Source organism: Mustelus asterias, chromosome 8, assembly GCF_964213995.1.
Source record: "Mustelus asterias chromosome 8, sMusAst1.hap1.1, whole genome shotgun sequence".
Classification (NCBI taxonomy): domain Eukaryota; kingdom Metazoa; phylum Chordata; class Chondrichthyes; order Carcharhiniformes; family Triakidae; genus Mustelus; species Mustelus asterias.
The window spans coordinates 6,142,250-6,165,243 of record NC_135808.1 but is presented as its reverse complement, the minus strand read 5'-3'; the positions used below and the strand labels follow the sequence as shown (position 1 = coordinate 6,165,243).

The following is a 22,994-nucleotide window of genomic DNA, read 5'->3' as shown; positions in this document are numbered from 1 at the left end:
ACATCAACAGAAACAAACCCCTGCTGTTAGGATGGACATGATTTAGTCCTGGATGGGATTGACAGCAACAATAACAGCAGAGTCCAATCCCTGCTGTGGCATGTGAACTCGCTGTTATGTCCATAAGTGGGCTGACTGAGTAAACCACTTCATAAGAATCATAAGAATGAGGAGCAGGATTAGGCAATTCAGTGCCTCAAGCCTGCTCCGCCATTTAATACGATCATGGCTGATCTCATGTCGGTCTCAACTCCACTCTCCAGCTCGTTCACCACAGCCCTTCAAACACTATCCACCCCTTCTTGAAATTTACTCAAAGTCCCGGCATCCATCACATTCTGGGTAGTGAATTCAACAGACTCACGACCCTTTAAGATCAATATATTCTCCTCATCTCTGTTTTAAATGTGCCAGCCCTTATCCTGAAACTATGGTTTCTTTTTAGATTGTGCTACCAGAAGAGACATCCCCTCCACGTTGTCAATATCCCTTATCATTTTGACCACCTCAATTAGATCTCCTCTCATTCTTCTAAACTCCAGGGAATATAAACCAAAATTGTCCAATCTCTTTTTGGAAGACAAATACAGCACAGCGGGTGAATGGCTTCCCCCAGTGTGAACCCTCTGGTGTCTCAGCAGGTAAGATGTACAGGTGAATTCCTTCCCACACACAGAACAGTTGAATGGCTCTCCCCAGTGTAAACAGATTGTTATGCCAACAGGTAGGGTGAATGAGTGAATCCCCTCCCACACATGGAGCAGGTGAATGACCTCTCCCCAGTGCGACCTCACTGTCATGTTAGCAGGTCCCTTTTAATTTTAAACCTCCTCTCACAATCAAAACATTTAAAAGGTCTCTTGCATTGTGAAGAAACTGGCGTGTCAATAGATGGCATAACTGGATTAATCTCTTCCCACACAGGACAGATGATGGTCTCTCCCCAGTGATAATTTGCTGGTGTGTCAGGAGGATGGATTTCTGAATGAATCCCTTCCTGTAATCAGAGCAGGTGAATAGTCTGTCACCAGCGTGATTATGGGGCTGTGTCAACAGCTCATCTTTGCTTGTGAAGCTCTCCTCACAGGTATTTAAAAGGTTTGTTATTGGCATAAATAATTTTCTGTGTCTTGAGGTCAGATAAACAACTGAATCTCTTCCCACATGTGGAACATGCGAACAGCCTCTTGCCAATATTGTGAATTGAAATGATAGTGTGATTCCCTGTTCCACAGTGAGAACACCTGAATGTTCCAATATTTGTATAAACACGTTGATGGCATGTCAGTTCCTTTGAATATTTATAGCACTTTCCACAGTTCAGGCATGTAAAATATCTCTCATCAGTGTGAACTCACTTCAGCGGGTTGGATGAATTAGTGATTTCCTTCCCAGACTCAGAACAGATGAACAGATATTTTCAAGTGATGGTGAATTGGTATTTCAGCAAATGCGATTTGTTTTTAAATTGTCTTCTCACAATCAGAATATTGAATAGGTCTCATCAGTATGAACATAGAACATAGAAGATCAGAGAATCGCTACAATGCAGAAAGGGACCTTTGAGTCTGCAATGACCAGAATCCCACAGATCTCCTATCCCCACAACTCCACTTATTTACCCTGCAACTCCCCCTGACACTAAGGGGCAATTTATCATGACCAATCAACTTCAGCCACATATCTTTGGAGTGTGGGAGGAACTAAGAGCACTTTGACAAAACCCTCGCACACCTGGAGAGAATGTGCTAACTCCATACAGATAGTGACCCGAAGTTGGAATTGAACCCGGGTCCCTGGCGCTGTGAGACAGCAGTGCTAAACACTGTGCCACCCATAATGCTGGTGCCTCAGTAGATGGAATGACGGAGTGAACTTTTCCCACAAATGGAGCAGGTTGATAGCCTCTGCCCAGTGTGAACTCACTGGTGTCTCAGCAGATCGGGTGAATCAGTGAATTACTTTCCACACATGGAAAAGGTGAACAGCACCAATCACCACGTTGTGAACAAACCTATGAAATCTCAGCTCAATCAGGAAATTAAATTATTTCCCACGGTCCCCACATTGACAGGGTTACTCGTTAGTCAGATTGAAGTTGTGTATCGGCAAGCCAGATGATTGGTTTTTGCCTCACCCACCCAGGATACATCAACGTTATCCCCTTGTTCGAGATGGTGCTTTTTGCTTCCATGCTCAAAGGACAATATCACTAAATTGATTGATTGCCAGATTTTTGTATGATGCTTGATTTGACCTCATGTCTCAAAATTCTCTCTGATATCCTGTGAAAGTAATTAAAGAAAGGAAAATGTAAAGTGAGAGAACACACAAAAAAGGCAGGTTGTGAATTTGAGCTGAATGGATTTGTAGGATCAGTTCAAGGAAAAATAGAGCTGGAAAGATGTCAACTGGTTCCTTCATGATCTTCAGGTGATGGAATCGGCTACTTGATCTGCGATTACAAAAGACATATGAACATAGTAATTATGAACAAGGATAGGCCATATCCCCATCCAACCTGCTCTCCATTCAATATGATCATGGCTGATCTGATTTAAACTCAAATTTCTTGTCTACACCATAAACCCTCTGACTCCCTTGTTAATTTAAAATCTACCTAATTCGAAATGAAAAAATATCCTTTGACCTTTCCTCTACTGCTCCCTGCAGAAGAGAATTCCAAAGAATCATCACTCTCAGAGAAAAACTTCAATACCTTAAATGGGAGACACCTTATTTCTAAACTGTGCCTCTTAGTATTAATCTCGTTCACAAGGGGAACCATCTTGCAGCATCCAACTTGTCATGTTCCCGCAGGATCATAAATATTTCAGTCAGATCATCTCTCATTCTTCTAAACTCTAGTGGATACAGACCCAGCGTGTTCATAATAAAATGACACTTTTTGATTCTTCCTGTGAAAGTGGACAGATTCACATTTTCCCACATTACAGTCCATCGCCAATTTTTTGCCCACTCTCTTAACTTATGAACATCTTTTTTTTTCCATTCATGGGATGTTGTCATTGCTGGCTGGGCAGGCATTTATTCGCCATCTGATCGGCTTGTTAGGCCATTTCAGTCAACCATAGTACAACCACATTGCTGAAGGTCTAGAAATACATGCAGGCCAGGCAAGGTGAAGGAAACTATCATCTCAAATTCATATCCTACTCGCTCTTTTACATTGTAAGGAGATGTTGTATTTCACAACTTAAACTCTCCTAGAATCTACATTTCTTCACAATCCCTCGTTGAATATTACTGAGCTACACTAGGTTCAAAAGCAGCCAAAGTTAAAATCAGCAGCATTTCCACAATCTCCGTTGCAGTTCAAACTGATGTAACAAAAATACTTGCACAAAATAAATGCACCGACTTCCGCGCTCAACTTCCTTGCCTGATAATAATCCGCTCTTACTCAGCCAGCCTGCATTTTGGACTCAGTTCTGTGAGCAACACCTGCAATATAACAAAGGACATCTACTGAGGATGCTGAAAATTTGAAATCAAAAGAGAAAATTCTGGAAATATTCAATAGCTCAGGTAGCATCTGTGGAGAGAAACACAGTTAATTTCCTCGGTAGTTGACCTTTCGTCAGGCTGTGGTAAATGTTAGCAAACCAGCTGCATAATAGCGGCAATGGTTCCCAGAATTCTCCGTGCCCCAGAAGCCGCTCTATTCAACATGATAATTTAAACCTTGCCCTGATAGTGCGCATGCTTGCCAAGGCCATCTCCACACCCCCACTTCTTGCCTTCAAACAACTGCACAACCTCAAACAGACCATTGTCCGCAGCAAACTACCCAGCCTTCAGGAGAACAGTGACCACGACATCACACAACCCTGCCACAGTAACCTCTGCAAGGTGTGCCGGATCATTGACACGGATGCCATCATCTCACGCAAGAACACCAGGTACATGGTACATACTCTTGCAACTCAGCCAACGTTGTCTATCTGTTATGCTGCAGGAAAGGATGTCCCGAGGCATGGTACATTGGGGAAACCATGCAGATGGTACGACAATGGATGAATGAACACCACTCGACAATCACCAGGCAAGACTGTTCTCTTCCTGTTGGGGAGCATTTCAGCGGTCACGGGCATTCAGCCTCTGATCTCCGGGTAAGCGTTCTCCAAGGCGGCCTTCACGACGCACGACAGCGCAGAGTTGCTAAGCAGAGACTGATAGCCAGATTCCACATGCATGAGGACGGCCTCAACCGGGATATTGGGTTCATGTCACACTATCTGTAACCCCCACAACTTGCCTGGATGTGCAAAATCTCACTAGCTGTCCTGTCTGGAGACAATACACATCTCTTTAACCTGTGCTTAATGCTCTCTCCACTCGCATTGTCTGTACCTTTAAGACTTGATTAGCTGTAAATACTCACATTCCAATCATTATTCATGTAAATTGAGTTTGTGTCTTTGTGCCCTGTTTGTGATCAGAACTCCCACCCACCTGACGAAGGAACAGCCTGTTCCGAAAGCTAGTGGCTTTTGCTCCCAAATAAACCTGTTGGACTTTAACCTGGTGTTGGTAGACTTCTTACTGTGTTAACCCCAGTCCAACTTCGGCATCTCCACATCTTCAGTGCGCATGCTCCCCAGGGTCATACCGACCAGCTTCTTTGTTGTGAGTCCGACTCGATGAAAAAGGGATGAGACGCCAGGAAGTGACGGCTCGGATGAGGGAGGCGCTGCACCGTCGCTTTACGGCGACCGATCTCCCCCCCCCCCCCCCGGGCCCTCGCGGCTCAGACTCGGCTCCACGGAGCTGCACTCACTATTCCTGAGTTTGCTCTCGCCTCGGACCGCGCATGCTCCTGTATAATCAGGTTACCTGGTTTTGATAGGGATTGTGGGGGAGGGGGAGGAGCTTTTCTACGCTTGCGCGTTTCAGCCTTTCTGCATTCGATAGATGGTATTCACCTGTACGGAGCATTCCGGGTATGTTGATCCGCCATTGATGTGAAGCAGAACGCAGCGATGCTCATGTCTCTTAATCAATGTAATTAAATGATTTAAAATGTAATCATATGAAACAATGATTATTCACTTGTATCCTCCATCGTTGCAAAGTAATGAATATATTTATTTTACCAACTAATTTGATTTGATTTTAAATGTTTTAATTTATAAATTAATTACGGTTCTCGAATTGTATTTCCAAATTCAGATTCACGGTCTCATTTTTCTTCATTCACTGAATTTACTAATTTAATCCGGCAGGGAAAGTTGGCGAGCGCTGAATGATTCCTTTAGGAAACAACAGGAGGAGAGCTCAGAGGCCCGGAGGACAAAGCATACAATCACCGTACATGATGGGGTGAAGCCTAATTCTCACAGACAGGTGAGCCTTTGTGAATAGTGTTAAAAAAATAATATTTTACCAAAGATTTCCTTTGTCAACACAACTGTATAAATTTGCCAGAATGTTATTTTTCTGACTTTCCTTTTGTGGGTTTCATGCACTTTGACGATAAATGGAACAGTTGTTTAAAGGCCATTTCCTTCCATGATGTCACTTATTAAATCTACAGACGATAAATAGAACAGGCGTTTGAAGACCATTTCCTTCCATGTTGTCATTCATTAACTCAACAGAAAGTGTTTCTCCCCGTCAAAATACTTGTTTTATACCTTCATATTGTTTTGTCTTTTGGTCAATAGGATGGTTGTCTTTTAAAGAGTATTAATCTTTTAAACTTCGATGGACAACAGTGATAGATTGCGAAATACTGATCTGCAAAATGACCTGTAATATTGCTCTACAGGCAGAAGGTAGTGGGATATCACGGTGTTTGAGAAATATCTTTGTTGTCGAGCCCTGTTATTAAAGCATACAAGAATCAGCACTTAATCTAAAAAGAGGATTTGATATTTAATTACTTCTCAGATTCCTCACCAGGGCTTCATGGTGGTAAAGGACTGGTGGTGGGGAACCTCCACCATTGAGCTCTCAACACTGCAGTCCTTCCTTTAGGTGAAAATATATCAGTCACCCACTGATATCATATTGATGGAGAAATTTTAGCCTCTCACCTCTGATCTTTCCCCAACTCTCTCTCCTATAGGTTTTAAAAACACATTCCACACGTGAACCATTACTGCCTAATTGGCTTCATTTAGTTATCAAATATTTTCAACTTCCATCATGTTCCACACCCTTCGAATCGATTTCTTAAATTTTAATAATCCAAGTGTGAATATTTTATTTTGCAAGTCTTTTTTCTGCATTACCATTCAAAAATCATTTGACATATCAGTTGTGAATATCCATCTGTATTAGTATTTCAGTTTTCAACCATTGAAGAGCCCACTGTGAGAGGCTTACTGAATGAGATCAGTGTTTCTTCTTAATGAATTAATGTGATTTGACTAGAAGAACACTAAAACCAGGAGTGGGCCCAGAGGGCTCAGAAGCTGCTCCACCGTTCAATTTGATCATCACTGATATTCTGCATTAACTCTATTTTTCCATCCATACCCCATGTGCCAGGATTCGAGGAGAGGAAAAAAATCTGTCCTCAGCCTTAAATAGATTCAATACTTCCACAACCCTCTGGGGTAGAGAACTGCAAAGAAGAAATTTCTCATGGCGCAGGGGTAATATATTAGCATGGATAGCAGATTGAGTTGGCTAACAGAGAGCAGAGATTAGACAGAGTCATTTCTGGTTTGGCAAGACGTGACTAGTGGAATGCCACAGGAATTTGTGCTAAGGAGTCAATTAATTGTCATTTAAATCAATGACTTGGATGAAAGGACTGAATGTGTGATTGTTAAGTTTACTGATAACACAAAAGCAAAGAGCCATTAAGTGAATGGCTAAAATTTTGGAGATGGAGTGTAATGTGGGAAAATGTCAACGTATTCACTTTTGCAGGAAGAAAAAGAAAGCAGTATATTATTTAAATGGAGAGAGATTGCTGAACACTGAAGAGCAGAGTTATCTGGATGCCTTATATGTGAATCATAACAGTTAATATGCACGTACATCAAGTGACTAAGAAGGCAACTGAATGTTAGCATTTATTACAAGGCGATGGGTTATAAATGTGAAGATAGACGACCTCTGGAGCACTGTGTACAGTTTCAGTTTCTTTATTTAAGAAAAGTTAGAAATATATCAGAAATAGTTCAGTAAGATTCACTTGACAGGAACAACACTTGTAAACACACTTGAGAAAGGAACAACAATGTGAAACTACAGGAGCAGTAATAGAACATTGACCTTTAACCTGTGCCACCATTCTGTTAAATCAAACGCTAATGCCTAAAACAGAGACCTAGTCATGGAGATGGTAGTAACTGAGATGTCAGAGAAACTGGTTAAGACCAATATGTAATTGGGAAGGTGCAGTAAGATTCTGGCTGTGGGTAATGATGAGTATGGGGATTATGATGAGTTAGTTACCTAACGAATAATAAACAGTAAGAATGACATGCAGCCAAGTGGCTAATGAGCTAAACATTAAACACTGTACTAATAAATCACAATAATAATGAAAATGAAACCTTGTTCACTATGACATTTTGAGTCACGCCATTTTTGACACATACATACATGAGAAAGATGAATTATTTATTTGTTTGTCACAAGTAGGCTTACATTAACACGGCAATGAAGTTACTGTGAAAATCCGCTAGTCGCCCCACTCCAGCGCCTGTTTGGTAAACTGAGGGGGAGTACAGCATAGCCAATGCACCTAACGAGCAGGTCTTTCAGACTGTGGGAGGAAACTGGAGGACCCACAGAAACCCATGCAGACAAGGGGAAAATGTACATTCTCCACACAGACAATGACCCAAACCAGGAATCGAACCCAGGTCCTTTGGGCTATGAGGCAGCCGTGCTAACGACTGGCCGCCCTATGTGCCATAGAAGATGTGAAGACATTGGAGAAAATACACAGCAGTGATTCAAGAGATGAGCAACTTTAGATATGAGGAGAGATTGGAGAATTTGGGTCTATTTTCATTCGAGAAAAGAAAGTTGACAGGAGATTTGATAAAAGTATTCAAGATCCTGACGGGTATATTATCAGGAAGTGTTCCCTGTCAGGAGTAGATAACGAACTAGGGAGGACAGAATCAAAATAATGGACAAAATAAGTAAAAGGCATGTGAGGGTTTGTTTTCACCCAGAGGGTGGTTGGAACCTGGAACGAACTTCCAAAAAGGGTGGGGAGGTAGGTTCCGTCGAGCTATTCAAAAGGAAATCGGATTGCTGCCTGAAAAGAGGGAAGGTGCAGGCTTACGTGGTAAGGCAGGTGAGTGAAATTCAGTAGAATGCTCTTTCAGTGAACCAGTGCAGACTGATTGGGCTGAGTGGCCCCATTTGCACTGTATAAGACTCTGTGAAGTTCTTAGTTTCCCACAAGTCTGATGTGGCATTACATCAAATGTCCTTTTAAAAATCCATATACACCACATCAACAGCATTTCCCTGCCATGTCCTCAAAAAATTCAGCAAATGAATTAAACATGATTTTTCCCTTGATGAAGTCATGCTGGCTCTCTTTACTTACGCTGCACTTGTCGAAGTGACTGCTGATTTTACTAAAGTCTCCAGATGGTTCACTACCACTAATGCCAGACTGACTGGACTGCAGTGGCTGGTGTTATACTTGCATCTCTTTTTGACCAGGGTTGTAACATTCACAATTCTCCAGTTCTCTGGCAAAACACAGACTCTACGGAGGACTTGGAGATAATTACCAGTCCCGCTATAATTTCCAGTCTTACATTCCTCAGTGTCCTTGTATGCCTCTCCTCATTTCACGGTTATTATATATTCTGGGCAGTAACTGCTGTCCTAACCCATATTCAATGTAGAATGAAAATTCTTGGGCTTTTCTCTCTCCTGCCCTCCAATTCAATTTTTTATTGGATCTGCTGGAATGCCTTCCTGGAACCCACTTTGAGAATCATTGCACTGATTCATCTCACTGATGTCCCACTACCTTCCGCCTGTGGAGCAACATTACAGGCAAGTAGGTGACCAGGTTCCTGCGGTTCAAAGCGCATTCTATCTGGTAAGTTCATCTCCATAGTTAGACTTCTTTTTGTTCATTCTCTCCTCTTCTTTCCTCCCGCCCTACAGAGGTCCTTGCTGATCTTTCAATTCCTAGTTCCCCTATAGGGTTTATATCCGGAATGTCAACCTGGCTTCTCTCTCCACCCGTGACTGAGTCCCACACCCATCAGTTTACAGCTGGCAGGAGGCAGGGAGATGGTATGAAACTATAGGATGGATCTGTTCGTGACCTTTAATCCTGCAGATTGTCAATGGGGCGGAATTTTTCCCGTCGTTATTCAATCCGGGGCAGAAGATGGGAAAGATTCTCTCAGTGAAAGTGTCAGTGAAAGTGTAGAGATGGGACATGTTGTCCGCATTGTAAAATGACACCTGTCCACCTTCATAGTCCAGGAAAACACCGATCTTCCGGGGTTTCACACTGGGCGTGAAGGGGGTGAGTGAGGGAGAGGTTCCAGCAAAATAACCCCTTCCTGGTTCTCGCCACACAATCCAGTATCCAATGTCAGGACTACGGTTGATCTTCCTTTTCCTGTCGGCAGACTCTTTGGCTACTCCCAGACCCCACCAAGTCTTCTTCCCCACCTTCACCTCCCAGTAATGCCTGCCTGATGAGAATCCCTCTGATCCCAAGACACAGCCCCAGGGATCAAACCTCTCCGTGGTATCAGGGAGTGGCTGCCGTTTGTCTCCGAGTTTGACACTGGTCTGGTCCTCAGACAGCTCGAGCCGGGGATTCGCTGTGTTTGGATCGAGAGTCAGAGAGGCTGGAGCTGGGGGAAAGTTAAAATAATACAGTCAGTGATTTAATTTCTTGCTGTGATTTATTCAAAGTTTTACTTATAAATCTCTTACTTTGGTTTTAGTTTAAAGTTTTGAAATTGCTGCCGCTTGAGAGGTGGAGAGTTTGCCACTGAATGTTTGGATTTAAATTGCTGCAAACATTGCGTGGAGGTTTGGGGAAGTCAGGTTGCAGGCATGACTCCGCAGTGGGGAAGGGAATTGGAACAATATTGGGGTAAGTGGATCGTAAAGTGAGACTAAGGGAGAGTGAGCAGGTGGGAGGAAGATAGTGCGGGGAAATTTCCATTAGGGTTGGGTACAGTGTGGAAGGGAATGGGATAGAATGCCCAGGGCTCTGGAGGTTGGACAGTGTGCTCATTTGAGGGAGTTGGTGCAAGGTGGTGGTGGAGAGTTTGAAGGGAGAACAGAACTGGGCACTGTTAACTCTGGGGCTTGATGCCAATGGACAGGGGAGTGGGAGAGTGTGCAGTGGTTGAGAGGAAAGGGAACACAGAGGAATGGTAAAAGAATGTGTGGGTGTGGGAATGTGCATGTAAAGTAGGCTACTGATTTGTTATCCCCCATGTTTCTTTACCATCCGGAGGAATTGTAATCAGTGTCTGGTGGTGTAAACAACATGTCACCGTGCTGTCGAGGTGGGGGAGGAAGAAACGAACAACCTCAGAGAAGGAAAGGAAAAAGAGGAGATGGGGAACAAATGCAGATATGAAGTCTGAAAATTAATCGAGGGAAACTAAATTTTAAAAAAATCCTGCAAAGGAAATGTGAAAGACCGAATACAGCGTGCACTGGAGAGAATACCCCAGGCACTCTTAGATTGATCACAATCAGCAGTACAATTTCAGATTGAATAGGACAGCAAGTGTCTGGATCAGAGAGATTGAGTGGAAGAGCAAGTCAAAGCAGCGAATGAACACTGGGAGGATATTGGAACACCAGGTTAAAGTCCAACAGTTGGACTTTAACCTAGTGTTGTGAGACTTCTTACTGTGCTTACCCCAGTCCAACGCCAGCATCTCCACATCAAGGATATTGGAAATCAATGGAGACAGCAAACTGCAGAATCAAATTTGTCAACAGCGATATGACAGGGCGGAATTCTGTTCTACTGGAATAAATGGCAGTGTTTTTAAAGTTTATTTATTAGTGTCACAAGTAGGCTTACTTTAACACTGCAATGAAGTTACTGTGAAAATCTCCTAGTCGCCAAACTCCGGTGATTGTTGGGGTACACTGAGGGAGAATTTAGCATGGCCAATGCACCTAACTAGCATGTCTTTCAGACTGTGGGAGAAAAGCAGAGCACCCGGAGGAAACCCATGCAGGCAACCCTCGCAGGCAAGGGGAGAACGTGCAGACTCCACACAGACAGCAAACCAACCCGGGTCTCTGGTGTTGTGATGTAGCAATGCTAACCACTGTGTCACCATGTCATGAATACTGGGTGGAGAACAGAACAGCTACCCAATTGGGTACAGTCTGTTTGGAGTCCCGGTCAATGTTCATTTATATGGACGTAATATTTTTCAGCAGGGCAGCACAATCCTAATGACTCAGGGGTTATGGAGCTCAGAAAATCTAATGGGAGCAGAGGTCCAGCTATTGAAAAGAGCAGAGGTGAAACACAGAGCAGGCAGGGTCGATGACGGGCAGTGTGTTCTGTACCTAGATTTACGTTGTAGCTTACCCTTTGTTGCCTGTGCTAAAGTGTACTAACTCTTAGAGACAGGCATTTCAAAGACAGCAGAGGAGACTGGGACTTAATTCTGCTTTAGCCTTGCAGCTTGACTTCTGATTGAATATCTTGCAGCAATATGTGTGGTAAAGAGTATAATGCAGTGACAGAATTAAAACAAAAAAATCAAGTCATTTCAACAGTTCATAAATTTTGTGAACAAATCACTGTCTGTTGGACGTCATGTGGATGTGAAAGGCGCCATAGAAATAAAAAAAAAACATTTTTCTTCTCCTTTCTAACAGTTCATGTCCAGGAGGCTGCATGCATTATCACATAGAATCCTTACAGTGCAGAAGTAGGCCATTCAGCCCATTGTGTCGGCACCAACCACAATCCCACCCAGGTTCTATTCCAGTAACTCCACATATTTAACATGCGAATCCCCCTGAAACTAGAGTCAATTTAACATGGCTAATCAACCTAAATTGCACATCTTTGGACTGTGGGAGGAAACCAAAGCACCCAGAGGAAACCCACACAGACAAGGGGAGAATGCAAACTTCACACAACAGTGACCTAAGGCCGGAATCGAACCCGGGTCCCTGACGCTGTGATGCAGCAGTGCTAATCACTGAACCACCGTGCGCCCTGCCTGCCGTGTCTGCTCCTCACCTTTTCACAACCCCCATCCACTGCTTTCACCTCCTCCCCCCACACCCCCACTCACTGCATTCAGCCCTCCCTACACACCGACTGCATTCACTTCCTCCCTACACGCCCCCACCCACTGCATGCACCCCCTCCCCACCCACTGCATTCACCACCTCCACACACTTATCCCTACTCATTGCATTCACCCCCTCACCACAGATCCCCACCCACTACATTTTCCACGCCCCACACGTCCCCACCCATCCCCACCCACTGCATTCACCCCCTCCACACATATATCCACCCACTGCATTCAACTCTCTCCACGTACCCTCATCCACTACATTCACCACCTCCTCTGTCACACGCACCCAATGCACTCACCCCTCCCCACACACCCACTGCATTCACCACTACCCACATACCCCCCACTCACTGTATTCACTCCTTCATCACACACCCCTAACCACTGTGACAAATCCCCTCATTTCCCTTCTCTCACCTCCTCAACTTGGATCAATGAGCACATTCTCAACATCTCAGATCTCTGGACAAGCCGACGACAATATTGTCCTGAAGGGAATTCGTGAGAATGATTTGGGGCTTTGTTTAAATACGTCTCATGAACATACGAAGATATGAAATAGGAGCAGGGTAGGCCATTCAGCCCATCAAGCCTGCTGCGTCATTGAATAAGATCATGGCTGATCTGATTTTAACTTGAACCCCATATTCATGACTCTCCGCGATAACATTTCATCCCACCGCCCCCCATCACCAACCTCCCCGTTAATCAATAATCTACATCACTCCGACATAAAAATATTCAACATCTTTGCGTCCACTGTCTTTTGGAGAAGAGAATTGCAGTGACTCACGACACTCTGAGGGAAATGTCTTCCCCCCCCACCTATCTCTGTCATAAATGAGAGACTTGTATTGTAAACAGTGACCCTCCCCCCTCCATTTCCAGGCTCAACATTCATAGAAACATAGAAGATAGGAGCAGGAGGAGGCCATTTGGCCCTTCGAGCCTGCTCCACCATTCATTACGATCATGGCTGACGTCCAACTCAATAGCCTAATCCTGCTTTCTCCCCATAAGCTTTGATCCCATTCGCCCCATGTGCTACATCTAGTTGCTTATTGAATATATTCAATGTTTTGGCATCAACTACTTCCTGTTGTAATTAATTCCATGGGTGAAGAAATGTGTTCTCACCTCACCTCATTCACTCAACACTCACTCTGTCAAGACTCCTCAGGTCTTAAATGTTTCCATAAAGTTGTCTCTGACTCTTCGAAACACTAGTGGATACAACCCTAACTTCTGCAAACTTTTAAAACAACCTCTCCATTCCAGATATTAGTCTGGTAGGCTTCTCTGAACTGCTTCTAAAGCATCGGAATCGTTCCCCAATAGGAAGACTAGTAGTGTACACAATACTCAGATGCGGTCTGACCAATGCCCTGTACAACTGAAGCATAACCTCCCACTTTTGTAATAAATTTCCTTAACAATAAATGATAACATTCTATTAGCTTTCCTAGTTACTTGCTGTGCCTGCATACTCGCCTTTTTTAATCATACACTGGGACAGCCAGGTCCCTCTGCATGTCAGAGCTTTGCAATTTCTGACAATTTAGATTATAAGCTTTTTATTATTCTTCCTGCCAAACTGGATAACTTCACACTTGCACAGATTATGATCCATTTGCTCGAGATTTCCCCACTCACTTAATCTATATATAGTCCCATGTAGCCTCCTTACATCGTCTTCACGATGTACTTTCCTAACTATCTGTGTTGTCATCAAATTTAGCAACCATACCTTCAGTCCCTTCAAAGAACAAACAAAGAACAAAGAACAATACAGCACAGGAACAGGCCCTTCGGCCCTCCAAGCCCGCGCCGCTCCCCGGTCCAGGATTGAATCCTGAATCCAGGATCCCCGCCCAATTTTCCAGCCTATCTACATACCAATATCCTATCCACCGAGCTGTCCCTCACAGCTACGATGCTTTGTTCATTACAACCTATTAACTTACCCCCACCCCCCCATTCCAGACCATGTGATCTCCAGGGAGAGGCGAAAACCCAGAGTGAAAAACCCCAGGGCCAATATGGGGAAAAAAAATCTGGGAAATTCCTCTCCGACCCCCTGAGGCGATCGAAACGAGTCCAGGAGATCACAATGGCCCCGATCGGAAAATGCTTCCCAACCCTAGTCATTTCCACTTCCACGAACACCATATGAATTCCCTGCCCCCGAGACAGGTTCCCAACTATCCGCAGTCTCACTCTGTACTGGCACCAGCAAGATGATCATAGAATGAAGCCTTGAAACGAGAAACCAGGAACAATTAGCCCGCGCCGCTCCCTGGTCCAAACTAGACCACTCTTTTGTATCCCTCCATTCCCACTCCGTTCATATAGCTGTCTAGATAAGTCTTAAACGTTCCCAGTGTGTCCGCCTCCACCACCTTGCCCGGCAACACATTCCAGGCCCCCACGACCCTCTGTGTGAAATATGTCCTTCTGATATCTGTGTTAAACCTCCCCCCCTTCACCTTGAACCTATGACCCCTCGTGAACGTCACCACCGACCCGGGGAAAAGCTTCCCACCGTTCACCCTATCTATGCCTTTCATAATTTTATACACCTCTATTAAGTCTCCCCTCATCCTCCGTCTTTCCAAGGAGAACAACCCCAGTTTCCCCAATCTCTCCTCATAACCAAGCCCCTCCATACCAGGCAACATCCTGGTAAACCTCCTCTGTACTCTCTCCAAAGCCTCCACGTCCTTCTGGTAGTGTGGTGACCAGAACTGGACGCAGTATTCCAAATGCGGCTGAACCAACGTTCTATACTTCATCAAAGTCATTTATATAAATTGTAAATGGTTGAGGCCTCAGCACTGACACCTCGACCACACAACTCATCACATCCTGCCAAACACAAAATGACCCATTTATGTCAACTCTCCATTCCAGTTCATTAGCCAATCTTCTTTCTATGCCAATATGTCACCCTCTGCACCATGAGCATTTATTTGATGGAATATCTTTTGATCTGGCAAATTATTAAATGCTTTCTGGGAAACTAAGTGCAGTTCCCATTTATTCACAACACACGTGATTCCTTTGAAGAACTTACAAGGATGTTGCCTGGATTGGTTGGCATGCCTTATGAGGATAGGCTGAGGGAGCTCGGTCTTTTCTCCTTGGAGAAGGAGGAGAGGTGACCTGATAGAGGTGTACAAGATGTTGAGAGGTATAGATCGGGTGGATTCTCGGAGGCTTTTTCCCAGGGCTGAAATGGCTGCTATGAGAGGACACAGGTTTAAGGTGCTGGGGAGCAGGTACAGAGGAGATGTCAGGGGTAAGTTTTTCACTCAGATGGTGGTGGGTGAGTGGAATCGGCTGCCGTCAGTGGTGGTGGAGGCCAACTCGCTAGGGTCTTTTAAGAGACTTCTGGATGAGTACATGGAACTTAATAGGATTGAGCGTTATAGGTAAGTCTATTTATAAGCCTAGGTAGGTAGGGACATGACAGGCACAACTTGTGGGCCGAAGGGCCTGTTTGTGCTGTATTTTTTCTATGTTCTATGTTCTAACTTCAATAAAACGATTAAACGTGATTTCCCTTTCACATGTTGACTCTGCCTTATTGCCTTGAATTTTCCAAGTGTCCTTCTATATCAGGTTCAATAGTGGCTTCTAACATTTTCCATATGGCAGATGTTAGTTCAACTTCCCTGTCGTGTCCTGCTTTCTCCCTTTTTTTTTTAGTATAGAAGGTACATTTTCTTTCTTCCAATCTAATGAACTCTTCGCTGAGTATAGTGAATTTTGGAAAATTAAAGCCAATGTATCAACTATCTCATGAGCCATTTCTTTCAAGGCTTTAATGTGAAGTCCATCCAGAACAGGGGATTTATCAGTCCGCAGACCAAATAACTTGCTCACTAACATTTCCCTGATGATTGTAATTTTCCTGACTTCCTCCGCGCCGCCCCGCCCAAGTTTCATTCCCTGATTTACCTCTATTACAGGGATGTTAGTTGTGTCCTCTCTAGTGAAGAAAGGTGCAAATATCTGTTTAATTAATCCGCCAATTGTGCCAATAAGTTTTCTACCACTTCAATGCACGACTACAATCCCAGGCACTTTCATTATAAATGCAATCCATCTTCTTGATATTCTACGACATTCTTTTTATTCTTTCCATCTGATTCTGATCTGTCACTCAACTTTGCGCAAATGTATATATTTTTCTTTAAGTTTAACACTGTCTTTAAAGTTTTTAGTTAACAACAGATATGGACCTGTCTTGAAACTTTTGTTTCTCATTAGAATGTTTCTATTCTGTGTATTCTAAAAGATCCATTTAAATGTCTGCCACTGAACCTCTTGTGTTGTATCCTTCAAGCACATTAAGTGGTTCACTTTAGCTGGCTCCATTTTCATACATTCATAATTGCCCTTATTTGAGCTTACAATACGCATCATGCTTGCTGCTCCCTAGGTGTGCCTTCAACATGAAATAATCAATTCATCCTATGGTTTTGCACAGTACCAGCTCTAGTATTCCCTGTCCTTTGGTTGGCTCCAGAAACTGGAGCTCTAAGAAACTGTTGCCAATCCAATCCATCAATTCTTCATTTATGCTAACTTTGCCAATCTGATTTTTCCAACCTATATGTATACTTGAATCCCCCAGGACACTTGCCGTGCCTTTGCGGCAACCTCCTATCATCTTTTCTCTTGTCCTCTGTCCTCCTGTGTAGTTAGAATTTGGTGGCCTGTATTTTCTATCCCACAAGTGACATTTTACCTTTATAATTTCTCATCTCAACCCAAAGTGCTTCTACATCCTGGTTTTCTGAACCTAGGTCTTCCCTCCCTAATGTGCTAATTCCATCATTAATTGACAGAGCCACCCCTCAGATTGTTTGCAAGTTCCATTTCTGCTGAATTGTCACATGGGTTTCATTATTCATGTCTCAATTTATGTATTCCTGTATCCATGACTCTGTAATAGCAATCAGATTGTACTCATCAATTTCGATTTGTACTGTCAGTTCACCTCTTTTGTTTCAAATGCTATATATATTCAGAAACAGAGCCATTGGTTTTGTCCTATTATTATTGTTGTAGCCACTAACGTCTCTACTCTTAGATTTATACTTTTCTGTCCCTTCCTGTCATGGTCTTTTTATTAGTTCCCATATTCATATTTTCTCTTTTGCCTTGTCTCTATTCTTTGCTATGCCACATCCTCTACAATTTGATGCCTTGCCCACACTATTCAGTTTCCCTCATTTTGCAGCTCAATAGAACATCAGCCCCAGCACAGTTCAGCTATAGGTCACCCCAATAGTACAGAGGCCACTTTTCTCAGCGCTGGTGTCAATGCCCCATGAACTGGAACCCACTTCTCAAACACAAGTTTTTGAGGTACGCATTCATTTATACAATCTTATTTTTCCTCAGTCAATTTACACGTGGTTCAGGTTATAGTTTAGAAATTATTAACTTCGAAGTTCTGCTTGTTATATTTGTTGCCCAGCTTCTCATACTGACTATGCTGAAACTACTTCCCATCCACCGATGTCACAGGTACATACATAGACCGCGACCACTGGCTTCTTCTCTTCCCACTGCAACTAGGGTGGCACGGTAGCACAGTGATTAGCACTGCTGCTTCACAGAGCCAGGGACCTGGGTTTGATTCCTGGCTTGGGTCACTGTCTGTGTGGAGCTTGCACGTTCTCCCCGTGTCTGCGTGGGTTTCCTCCCACATTCTGAAAGAAGTGCTGGTTAGGTGCATTGACCTGAACAGGCGCCAGACTGTGGCTACTAGGGGAATTTCACAGTAACTTCATTGCAGTGTTAATGTAAGCCTTACTAGTGACTGATAAATAAACTTTACTTTTCCTCTCCAGCCCAGAGCAGCTATGCCAAAACGCTGGCATGAGCAGGGAGCATCGCCATCTGGACTCTCACTCCTCGCTACAATGAACAGGGTCAATTCTCCTCGCTATAATAACTGGATAAAAGCAAATTACTGCGGATGCTGGAATTTGAAACCAAAAGAGAAAATGCTGAAAATCTAAGCAGGTCTAGCAGCATCTGTAAGGAGAAAGAAAAGCTGATGTTTCGAGTCCAGATGACCCTTTGTCTCTCTCCTCGCTATAATGTTCTCTACTAGCACTACATTGGTGTTTTCCCTCCAGTTTAATGGCATTCTGTACCACAGTGCCATGGTCACTCAGTTCATCCACCCTGCGGCCCCTACTCTCATCCAACCAGCTGAAAGAACCTCAAACCTATTGGAGCAGTGGGCTTCCTTGCTCACTGCCTGTCTGATCAATTGAGTCTCTCAAAACCCAACCTCATTCACTTTGAACTGCATTTCCACTCTGCATTTTCTAAGTTTGGGATTTTAGGTACTTTTTGTAGAGTTTGTGACTCTCTTACACCTTTTGTAAATCTTTTCTCTTCATTATGGGACTTGAATATTTCAATATGATCACCCACTTTCTCGCTTGTCTTTTGCAAAGATTCCTGAAATCAAGATTAGTCACGGTCATTGGTGAAAATATAAACTGGAGTCCAGGAGCCTAGATCTAGATTTAGAAACCAGGAAGGAGAATATAAAAATGTTACCGGTATTAATGGAGTCTATCATTTCTCTCCATGCTATGTATTGTAAAGGGCCACTGAACCTCTCGACACAAAGGGTGACATCTGCCACTGACAAAACTTGTTCATCCTCACTAATCCTGTGAACATTAAACAGTTGGTGTTATTGATTGACCTTAAACACTTTTCTGAGTTATTTCACTGAACCATGTAGAGTTCCAGTCAAGCAGATGTCTTACCTTCTCTTCTGACAAATTTCTTCCTAAAAGAAATAAAATGCACAATGTGAATTATAGTAACTGACTTCAAGTGGCTATCAGCTGGTGAGATGAAAAGAGAGCACAGATTACATTTTATGCAGTGTCATGTTGGCCAATTTTGAAAGAGATTGTGGAAACATAGAGCCTTGGGGGAATCATACATACATAGCTTTAGAATAATTGACAGGAAGAGAGAATGAGGGATTTATTTCCAGAATGACCAGTGCTCTGGAATGTAAATAGTGACACAGAGCAGGAAGTAGTCTCCGTAATCAGTTTCAAAACGGAATTGGGATATGCACTTGAAAAGAGGAAGAAATGTAATGTATTTCAGGAGATGAGTAAACTTTTGCAATAAGGGATGATATTACAAGAGTCAAAATAAACCAGGAAAATGTGAAGTTATTCACTTTGGCAGGAAGTATATTAAAGCAGAGTATTACTTAATGGAAAACGGCTGCAGAATTCCGAGGTGCAGAACGATCTAAGTCTATAAGGCACAAAAAAGTTAGAATGTAGGAACTGCAAGAATGCTTATGAAATGCTATCATTTATTACGAGAAGAATTGAACATCTAAGTAATGATATTATACTTCAGTTGCACAGAGCACTGGGGAGACCATATCTCGAATTTTGGGCGCAGTTTTGGTCTCCTTATTTAGGGGAAGGCAGTGGCATAGGGATACTGTCGCTGGACTAGTAATCCGGAGACCAAGCATAATGCTTTGGGGACCCGGGTTCTAACTTGTATTTTAGTTTTTAAAAATCTGGAATCAAAAATCTAATGATGACCATAAGGCCACTGTGAAACCCGATCTGGTTCACTAATGTCCTTCACTGCCATCCTTACCCGGTCTGAAATGGCCCCTCTGAAATGGCCTGACCACCCATTCAGTTCAAGGGGCAATTATGGGCAACATAGCTCACATCCCATGAAAGAAAAAAATAAAAACAAAGCCTTGTAGCCAGTTTAGAGAAAGTTTACTGGATTGTTGTCTGCAATGCGCGTATGTTAGACAGACAGGGCTTGTCCCTACTGCGGTTTAGAAGAGTGAGAGATGGGATTGCTTGAAGTATGTCAGACCATGTACCATATTGACAAGGTGTACTTGAAGATGATGGTTCCTGCTGTGAGAGAATCCAGAGCTTGGGGCGCTGTTTTAAAATAAGGGATTTTCGTTTTTGGACAAAGGTGAGGAGAACGTTTTTCTTTCAGATGGTTGTGCTACTTTGAAACGGTGGAGGCGGTTTCATTGAATACTTTTAAGGCGGAGGTAGATAAATTCTTGTTAAGCAAGGGAATGAAAGGTAGTGGGGGATAAATAGGAATGTGCAATTCTAAACACAAACAGATCTGCCATGATCTTATTGAATGGCAGAGCAGGCTCGAAGGGTCGAATTGCCTACTTCTGGTCCGATTTCCAATGTTGGTAACACGAACTCATTCCAGGGAAGTGATGGCTGTTTCCGGGATTCTGCAGATAATGCGGAAATCGCTTAGTCCTGTGACAACAGAACTTCCCCGAAATAGACAAAACAATCAGTTAAGATCAGTTCGATTTTTTAATTGATTTCACAGTTATCATCAGTTATTTAGTGACGATGTGGAGTTTCCCTGAACTGATCCGTAATATTCACCTTCAGAAATATCAGCTCGTCTTTTTGTTCCATCTGTTTCTGCAACTTTGAGAGTTTCTCCTCAATAGAATTTAAATTCTCCTGAATCTCCCCAAGGTTTTTCGTCATCTGTTTGAGAACTTTCCCCTCTTCTTCCCTAAGATCGCTGAGTAAACGCTGCTCTTTCTCAGTGAGAATCTGGCGCATTTTAGTGAACTCGGATGTGATGTGGGTCTGCAGACTGCTCGACTGTTCCTACCAAATGAAATGTGAAACGTAATTAATGTCCCGCGATAAAGGGAACAAAACTAACCGAGATCCTAGAAAACCAGCACAGGGAGACCTTACCCTAACTTCAGAAATCTTCCCTTTCTGATTCTGTTCCATTTCTAGAACCACCGATTTCTTCTCTGTGAGAAAATCTAAGGGGGATTTCAGCTGCTTCTGGGATTGGGAGAGAAAATCACAGAACGAAAATGTTAGACCATGAAAATATGATAAATCTATTGGCTGAATAGAATTGTCCCACTTTACCTTGTATATTTCAACAGCTTCTTTAATTGGCATGAAATTGTGAGATTTGTGTTCCCGCGAATCTCTACAAGTGTAACAGATTAATTTCTTGTCAGTTTCACAAAACAGCTTCAGTTCTTGCTGATGTTCCTCACAGTGAAGTTCACTTTCCTTCTGTTTCCGATGAATGGTTAATTTTCGAGTTTTCTCGGCCAGTTTCGCTAAGGCCCGATTTATCCTGAGGTTTCTTTCCGGAAAGACCTCTCTGCATTCCGGACAGGAGTTTATCTCTTTCTTTTCCCAACAGTGGGTGATACAGGAGCGGCAGAAGTTGTGTCCACAATCTAATGTTACCGGCTCGGTGAAGAAATCCAAACAAATGGGACAAATTGCCTCCTCGGTCAAACTCTGGACTTGCTGTTTGGAAGCCATGATCACACTTCCTGATTGAAAGCGCTTTTACCTTGGATGTTCCTGAGCTGCCGATAACCTTCAGTTCCGTGGTTCCCCGATAAAGTTCATTCCAATACTCAGGGAATTGAACTAATCCAATTATGTAATTCGATCGACACACATTGGAACATAAAACTTGTACGTTATAAAAGCAAGCAGCGTTACAGCAGGGACGGGAAAATTTGAAACCTGTCTGGGTGAACTAAGCTCCAGGAAATGTTAACAGTGAAGGGGGAGGGGAGGGTGGGGAGGAAGGGGGGGTAGGAAGAACCGAAGATGGGCGTGATCAACATTCCATTGCATTTTTCTCCAGTCTCAACTTGCTCCTGTTTAAAACCACTCTGGTGAAACTCGTTGTGAAATCCCGATCCAGAAACTTAACAGTGTTCATGACTGCAGCCGCTCATATTAAAACAGAAAATACTATAAATGCCAAGGAGACATTTTGATGACTGGTACACAGAAGGTATTTAGAGAGATTACATTTGTGAGTTTCGATATTATTTACGAGACACAAACATTTGCATTTATATAGCGCTAATCAACACTCTAAGACCTCTCAAAGCACTTTAGGAACAGTGAATAGGTTTGAGGTTCAGTCACTGGTTTGGTTTAGGCAAACTGAGAAAATCACATCAGACTGAGAAAATATTTAGAGTTAAAGGAACTGAGAGATTCGGTGTTATCTGCTGGGCAGCAAAGCTTGCATTTTAATCGTTTCTTTCCCCAACCGCTGGCGTCCCTGAGCGAGTTTGAATTCAGCAATATCTCCCCCAGTCTATGTGCTGAAGTCTGTGGGATGGAACACTATCCCACACTCTTCTCACCCAGCGATAAGGGCGCTACCACTGAAACATAACGAGACACCAACCACTGGAGCCCAGGCAGTTTCCCATCTGTTCCTGGAATGTTTCTTTGCCCAGCATGTCTAGGGAGATGATGCAATCGGTTTTCTGTTGTGGGCGGTTCCTCCCAGACAGCTCCATAACACAGGAATAAAAGCAAAATACTGCGGGAGCTGGAAATCTGAAATAAAAACAAAAATGCTGCAAATACTCACCAGGTCAGGCAGCATCTGTGGAGAGAAATAGAATTCATATTTCAAGTTTCAGAACACTGATGACCTTCAGTGTCGGAAAAATGTGGAATTCTCTCCACTCAAAGCCTTTTGATATTGGTACAATTGGAGTTTCCCAATGTGTCAAGGGTTATTGGGAATAGGATGGGCAAATGGTGTTGAGAAGAACTCAACCATGATCGAGGGATTGAATGGACCACTCCTGTTCCTATCTTCGTCCAACACGTTCACTTC

The 22,994-nt window shown here is 43.2% G+C and overlaps 2 protein-coding genes across 2 annotated transcripts in view; one reads left to right on the top strand and one right to left on the bottom strand.

Moving 5' to 3' along the window:
- The window catches only part of LOC144497635 (zinc-binding protein A33-like), an 89,565-nt gene that overhangs the window by 27,433 nt on the left and 39,138 nt on the right, over positions 1 to 22,994 (top strand). The window lies entirely within an intron of this gene.
- LOC144496777 (zinc-binding protein A33-like) lies at positions 7,107 to 22,588 on the bottom strand. The gene is made up of 6 exons (XM_078217317.1): positions 21,251 to 22,588; positions 21,065 to 21,160; positions 20,738 to 20,971; positions 19,079 to 19,101; positions 18,864 to 18,979; positions 7,107 to 9,830 (listed from the first exon to the last, which is right to left on the bottom strand). The coding sequence occupies exons 1-6, from the start codon at positions 21,659 to 21,661 to the stop codon at positions 9,229 to 9,231; spliced, it is 1,482 nt and encodes a 493-aa protein (XP_078073443.1). The 5' UTR covers positions 21,662 to 22,588; the 3' UTR covers positions 7,107 to 9,228.